The following is a 7,971-nucleotide window of genomic DNA, read 5'->3' on the forward strand; positions in this document are numbered from 1 at the left end:
CTAATTGTTGTAATTAAAGTATAATGAAACTAAAAGCAATGTAGTAATGAAAGTGCAGGTGATTGTACCGAATTGTACTTGTAGTCATGTGTTGTAGGAAATCGAGTCCCACTTTAGCTCTGAATTCTATATATCTTGCTGGATACATTAGTTGTGTGCCTTTACAGATGCAGGCTGTACGTGGTTAAAAAGGTGAGTCACATAATACCATTTTCTCCAGGTGCACATTAGATTTTCACCTTTCATAGAGATACAGTCGAATCACTGAGTCTAACACGATCAATCTGATAAAAAAAAGTCCCTGAACCCAGAAAAAAGTCAAATGCAAATAAAAGAGACTACCCACTCACCCCTGGCTCTTTACTTTAGAAAGTACCAAAGATCAAAAGGGCTAAAGTTCTTAATTGCTTTACAAGCCAGAGATTCACGCAACAAAAACCCCATAGGAGCAAATGTAAAGCGTCAGCTATTAAAGTAAGCCGTGATCACTCCTGTCCTAACCTCGATCCTACAGCCGATCTACAGGAGCTACAGCTGCGTTAAACACTCCTAAATCCAACATGTCAGTTAGCTCTCAGATAGTTTTGCTGCTTTTTGTCTGCTGCGTTCAAGCGCAGGATTTCATTGCACCTAGCGTAAACATAATTAGTGAAATTAAAAAAATAAAAGACTTGGAAGAAAGACTGAAAACGACAGAAGACATGATGCAGAGCCAAAACAACTCGGTGACTGAGCTGAAAAGTGAAAATGAAGGTACCAAAAACAAATAAGTAAATCCTTTAACAAATGATCTTTAACTCATTTTATATATACTATCAGTCAAAAGTTTTGACATTCTTTCTAATTGGCTTTGATCAGAGGTGCTGTTTATTAATTGTTGATTTATGAGGCTAGTAACCTCATTGCAGAGGTCGGTTTTGGTCTTGCTTTCCTGGGAAGGTCTTCATAAGAGCCAGTTTCATCATGGTGCTTGATTGGTTTGCAAATGCTCCTGAAAATTCTGTTTCATTTTTACTGTGTATATTGTAATAATAACAGAAAGATTACTGCATATTTGCTTATAGTATCTGTGTGCTATATCTGGTTTAATCATATAATAAATAAATACAAATATATTTGATGTTGATTTTTAACAGCTCTGAAAGCAGCGCTACAAATTCTTCAGAATGAAAACGAAGGTAAGAACATCATGATGTTAAAAGTTTCTCAGTTGCAATAAAGACTTTGTTTAAACACATCTGTTCTGTTGTTACAGTCAGGAAGGTGGCCTTTTCAGCGTCACTGTTAGCTTCAGGGGAGGGACACACCGGCCCCTATAAATCTGTAGAGACTCCATTAATCTACAAAAAAGTCATCACCAACGCTGGAAATGGCTACGACTCAAACACGGGTAAATATCTGATAATTATCAGGTTATATTAATATCTTTTAGTATTCCTTACTGATGCATACTGTACATGTATTTCTTGCATGTTTCCAGGGATCTTCACCGCACCAGTGAAAGGAGTTTATTTTTTCCGTATTCATGCTTTCAGTTTTAGTGGCACCACATCAGCTGTCAATCTGTATAAAAACGGAGAACATAAGTGTTCTGCATATGCCTGGAAACCAGTCAGTAACGGCAACGGCAGCAATGGGATCGTTCTAACTCTAGAAAAAGGAGACCAAATGTTCACAAAGCTGCTGGCAGACACCTGGGTTTATGACAGTCCAGGGAGCTTCACCACATTTGGGGGTTTTTTACTTTTCCCCCTTTGAAAAAGTGGCCCACAGTTAACTTGTGGAGTTTGTTGCAAGAATTAGTTTCATATTTTTTTACATAAACCTTTAAAAAATTTTTTTTTTACATATTTTTATATTAATCATAGCAACATTTTCTACATAAAAGAAAGTATTTGACCTAACAAATTTGTTCAACAGCTTTGATCAATTAGGCTTTAAAATTATTATTCTTATTTGTTTTGATCTGTAATTAATGGCATTGAAATATTTTGTTTTTCTTTTTTTGGTCCATAGGACTGCTGTTTTTCATTCAGCAGTCCTACGTAAATTTAATGTATTTTCAGAAAATATATTTTCTGGAAAAAATTAGCTTCAGTCTGAATGTAAATTAATAATAATAATAATAATAATAATAATAATTATATATATATAATTATTTATAATTATTTATTATTACTAATATACATATTAATTGTTATATTTGATTATATCTTACTGAAGTTGAAAAGTAAATGGAAAGGATACACACACACAAAGAAAATATATACGAGATTATAAAAAAATTCATATTGCTGTATGTATTGGCACATACAGTATCTTATACTTCTTACAAAGACTTAATAATTTATTGATTATTTTAAGATACTGCTTGTTCAGGGTATATTACACACAGCGCATGAGTTTGCGTTCAGGAAGGTTATTGTCCTCGGGTGGACTGATGGAAAATGATGTTTGTGTAATCGGCCTTTTCACCTTGTCAGTAAACTAGTATTTATCAAAGTTTACTTTTAGTGAGCTTTTATTATTATCAAAACAAACAGTACATTATAGTTATCAGTTAGCAGTTACGCTAAATGTTGTCTAAAAAAGCAGGAACACTTTATAGCATCTATGTCACAAACATTAAACAAGGACTAAACATGAAGCTATGACCAAGTAAAACAAAACATGAACTAGAACTGTTCTAAAGCTCTGAAGCTTGTGTGAGACAAAAGAGGCGTTTCTAAATGAAGCCTCGTTTTGAGGCGTGTCATTTTCTTATTTGGCACTTCAACTGGTTTAAATTAAGGGTCGTTCACATGTAGTCTTACTAGTAAAATCCGCAGAGATGATATACAGTAAATTATACATATATAAGACTGTATACTGTATACTATGTAGGTGTGTGTATGTATATGTATAAATAATTGTATAATAATGTAGCTGCAAGTAATATAGCAATCAATAAACTGTCAATAATGAACGCTACAGTATTTTATTTTATTAATTTTTTTTATTTATCCTTTATTTAACCAGGATAAAAGCCCATTATGATTAAATAATTTTTTTTTGCAAGGTAGACCTGGCCAATATAGGCAGCTAAATTACATCACAATACATACATACCAAAAAAAAATTGCACTTACAATGAAATCTCAATCAAAAACTTGACATATGAGGGAGTCCAACTCAAAACATCTTATTTTTAACTTAAAAACACTCAAAGGAATCAATTTACTAAGTTTTAAATTGTTCTGCAGCAAATTCCATGTAAAGGGTGCAAAATAAACAAAGGCCCTTTTACCCAACTCAGTACTAATATGTGGAACAGAAAGCAAGACAACAGCCTGAGATCGGAGAGAGTAATGACCAGTGCTTTTTTTCATAAGAAGTGAACATAAATAAGATGGAAGCACACCAAGAATAGCCTTATATATAAATGTGTACCAATGACAGAGCCTCCGTGTGGCCAAAGCAGACCACCCTACACGAGAGTACAACTCACAGTGGTGGCTGCGTGCTTTACAATTAGTAATAAATTTCAGCGATGCATGATAGGCTGCGTCAATCATATGAAGGCATTGAGCAGATGAATGCATATAATATATCACAATAGTCCAGCACAGATAAAAAAGTGGATGCCACTAGCCGTTTTTTAACATTAAAAGAAAAGCACAGGTTAATTTGAAGTGTTTTGGACCACAGTGAAGGCATTGTGTAAATGTTCAATGGCTTGTTTAAGAGAGGGTGCACAGCAGTAAATAACTGTTTCATTTGCATAAAAATTAAAATTTGCATCAGACACATGCCGATCAAGGTTTTTTTATATAAATAGTAAATTAAAGAGGGCCTAACACAGAGCCTTGTGGAACCCCTTTAAGAATTGGTAAAATACCAGATTAAACACCATCATGCTTAATGCACTGGGTTCTGTCACTAAGATAGTTTGAGAACCAAGAGACAGTATTCTCTGAAAACCCCGAAAGCTTTGGACAAGTCAAGAAAAAGTGATGCACAGTGCTGCTTCTTGTCACGAGCAACAGAGATGTCATTTATCACCTTCATTGCAGCTGTGATGGTGCTATGTTTTTTTTCTAAAACCTGACTGAACTGGGGATAAAATGTCCTGTACATACAGAAAGTCTTTTATCTGATCACTCACCAGGGATTTAAGCGTTTTGGCCAAAACATACAAGTTAGAAATTGGCCTGTAATTATTTAAGTTTGACAGGTCACCCCCTTTCAATAATGGACAAACAAATGCAGATTTCCATATTTTGGGAATAGTATTGCTCTCTAGAGTAAGATTTAAAAGGTACGTTAGAGGCTGTGCTACATAATCAGCAGCTATTTTTAAGAAGGCTCTATAAGATCAAGTCCTGGAGGTTTTTTAGAAGCCAGCCCTTTTAGGACTTTTTGAACATCAGCCACTAAGAAAGGAGTAAAATTGAAGACACTTGTGGAGACTGGTACATATCTACAAGCTGTCACAGTAGAAGGACAAGCAATGTCAAACAAAGAACCAGACTGAATAAAATGCTCATTAAAATGGTTCAATATCTCCAGACAGGTGAGAGGAGATACATTTGCATTCTTCTGGTTAAACAAAAGGGTTCTAGCAGACAAGAGCCATTTGGATGTATCCTCGTCTGGATACAGGATACAGAAAGCATGAGGAAGCACAGTGAGAGGTCTGTTCTCAAGGGACAGGAATCTTCATATTAGATTACATTGTCTTACAATATTACAAAACCTTACAATAATAAAAGAAGGAATATTAATACTATCTTTGTTTAAAGTAAGTAATTTTATAGCCTTCCAAAAATTTCTAGGATCATTTAAGTTGTCTGTAGTGGCTGACAGATAAAAGTCAGATTTTTATATTTTATATTTTATAAGTATATTACTTGCAGCTACAGGTCATAATTCTGTAGTTGTGCTGCTTGCAAAGTACGCATCTCGCCATTGGAGTTTGAACAGCTGCCACTAGTGGTCATCACCTTCTGCCCTCTATCAGCACCCAGTCTGGGGTTCCCCCTCACCCTACTCACCGCCACGCCTGGACCCCCTAGTCCATACCTCGGTTGATGTGGTGGCCCACATTTGTCCACTAGATAAATGGCAGTACAGTGAGCTCTTAAATCAAGCTTCATAAAATGAACCTTGGTAAAACTTACACCTAAATGAGGCTTCACCTCACCATCAATAGAACAAACCAAACATAAAGCTATGACCTGGACATAACAGGTAATCTTAGGGCTCTAGGACAGCACAGGTTCTCTAAGATAGGGGTACATGCCGGAGCTAATGATATACACCTTTGTCAGTCAGAGGTTAGCAAGGGTAACTTTACAGAGGTGTTTAAATTAGCGAAGGTGATATCTGATGAAGTTGTATGCTCTGGTCCCATCCCAATGAGACGTGGCTACATAGCTTACAGCAGGTTATGGTCGCTGATCTGCAAGATGTCCAGGTGGTGCTCTGAAAATAATGTGGGCTTCATAGACAATTGGAAGACCTTTGAGAGCAAAGCTGGCCTGTTAGGGCGTGACGATGTCTATCCCACTCAGGAAGGTGCTGCTTTTATTTTTTGTAGTATAGCGCATAGTCTCAGAAGAGGCCTAGTTAATCTGTGACAATCCAGAGCCCAGGCCAGGGAGCAGACAGACAGGCTAAACCAACCGTCTGCTAGCTGCATAGAGTCGTCACTCAGGGTTCACTATATTAAGACTGTGTCTGTTCCCAGAGCTAAGCAAATATGTAGAAAGACTCAGAAAGTTTGTTTTAATAATTTAATTAACATAGATATCACAAACTTGGATCACACTGAATGCGCAGCCGACACCTCTGCGAACTTTACAAAAGACCGCTCGGAAATTAAAACGTAAATGTTATATATAAAATTTATATAAAATAAATTGTTAGTATTTTAAATAGCATGGACGGAGAGCATCCTGAACTATAGAAAAGCTCTTAGTGTAGCTAGATCAACGTATCTCTCCACTCTTATAGAAAATAACAAAAATAATCCTAGATTTTTATTTAATACCGTAGCCAAATTAAACAGAAATAAGACCACTGCAGAAATCTTTACAACAACATTGTGCAATAGTGAGGACTTTATGAACTAGTAAATATTAGGCATAAAATTAAGGCTTTGAAACCGGACAATGTAATTAATGCAGATGTTAAAATAATCATGTCGGATCGGAACCTAGAATACTTTACTCCTCTTGAAGAGAATATACTAATTTCACTCATCTCTTCTGCAAATTCATCAACCTGTATATTAGATCCTATACCGACACATTTTCTTAAACAGATAGTAGTAGAAATAACAGAACCCCTGTTGAGAATAGTTAATTCTTCACTCAGCATTGGGTATGTTCCAAAATCCTTTAAATTAGCAGTTATTAAACCGATAATTAAGAAACCTGACCTCGTCCCTTTCAGCTCTCTAATTACAGGCTGATATTAAACCTTCCTTTTATCTCTAAGATTCTGAAAAAGATAGTAGCGGAGCAGCTATGCTCATATCTACATAGAAATGGCATACATGAACTGTATCAGTCAGGATTTAGGCCTCATCACAGTACAGAAACAGCACTTGTTAAAGTAGTAAATGACCTCCTATTGGCCTCTGATCAGTGTTGTGTAACTATGCTTGTATTACTTGACCTCAGTGCAGCTTTTGACACCATTGATCATAGTGTTCTTCTTCACAGATTAGAAATTGTAGTAGGAATTAAGGGTACAGCCCTCTCCTGGCTCAAATCCAATTTGACCGATCGTTATCAGTATGTAGATTTAAATGGTGATTATTCTGCATGTTCTTGTAAGGGACCACCACTAGAGGTCGCTGTTTGTCCTTTGTAGTTTTTGTTGGCTGACTCAGTTTCCCAGAAGGCACCTCGGTCAGGTGATGTGAGTGCACTCCTGAGCCGAGGTAGCCATTAGTCCATCTATAAATAGCTGTTTAGTCTGGGAAACTGGGTCGAGCATTATCAGTTACACTTCTGTTATTTTAAGGTTTTGTTCAGTTTATAGTTTGATTTAAGTTATGTTGAGTTGGGCTCTCTGGTGACAATGTTGTCTGTAGATGTTCTGTGTGTGTCTAAGTTTGTGGAGCTGACTCAGTCCTGTCATGTGTGGTGTAGTTTATGTAAATGTAAGTATTGTGGTTGTTGTCCCCCTGTTCTCTTGTCTGTTTAGCTAGAACAGGTAAGTAGGTAAGGGGTGTGTTTGGCTAGGAGTGTGTTTTAGCGAAAATCTATATTGAGCTAACTGTCATGCTTCTAGCCATAGCCCCTTTGTGTCTCTAGCCTTTCCGTGCCTCTAGTCTCCCTGGTCTCCCTGTGTCTCTAATTTCTGTGTTTCCTGCCTTCCTAGTTTCCCAGTGAGCCTAGCCTTTGAGTGTCCCCTAGCCTAGCCACTGGGTGTCCTTCGTCTCTGTGTTTCTGTGTCCCAAGTCCCTAGTGTTGTTTAGCTATTAGGTAAGTGTAGCTTAGTGCATGTCAGGCTAAAGACATGCTTACATTTAATCAACATCTGAGCAGTTGAGGGTTAAGGGCCTTGCTCAAGGGCCCGACGGTGGCAACTTGGTGGTTGTGGGGTTTGAAGCTAAGATCTTCCGAACCATAGTCCAATGCCTTAACCACTGAGCTACCCCTGGCAAACATGCTTAGCTAGATGTATGTGTAGCTGACTGCCATGGTTAAGAGCTCTTAACCATGTTTAGCTAATAGCCATGTCTAGCTGATTGCCATGTCTTTAGCCCTAGTCCTGTCTCTTGTCTCTCCTTGTCTCTCGTCTCGTCGGGTATCTAGTCTCGTCATGTTTCTTCCTGTTTCTGCTCCAAGCTTAGATTGTGTGTCCTGTCACGCGTTTCGTCTTTCAGCCTGTGTTTCGCCACAGGGCGTTTGCTAGGAGTCCTTCAGCCTGTGTTTCGCTACAGAGCTTAAACATAGTGTAACAGGTATTAGAGCCTGT

At 37.4% G+C, this 7,971-nt stretch overlaps 1 protein-coding gene across 1 annotated transcript; it reads left to right on the plus strand.

The window, feature by feature from the left end:
• The first annotated feature begins 447 nt into the window (after window positions 1-447).
• LOC128528679 (cerebellin-1-like) lies at window positions 448-2,018 on the plus strand. Its single transcript, XM_053501708.1, has 4 exons — window positions 448-753; window positions 1,137-1,178; window positions 1,256-1,390; window positions 1,481-2,018. Exons 1-4 carry the CDS (start codon window positions 561-563, stop codon window positions 1,756-1,758), a joined length of 648 nt encoding a protein of 215 aa, XP_053357683.1. The 5' UTR covers window positions 448-560; the 3' UTR covers window positions 1,759-2,018.
• The last annotated feature ends 5,953 nt before the right edge of the window (window positions 2,019-7,971 follow it).

Source organism: Clarias gariepinus, chromosome 1 (genome assembly GCF_024256425.1).
Source record: "Clarias gariepinus isolate MV-2021 ecotype Netherlands chromosome 1, CGAR_prim_01v2, whole genome shotgun sequence".
Classification (NCBI taxonomy): Eukaryota; Metazoa; Chordata; class Actinopteri; order Siluriformes; family Clariidae; genus Clarias; species Clarias gariepinus.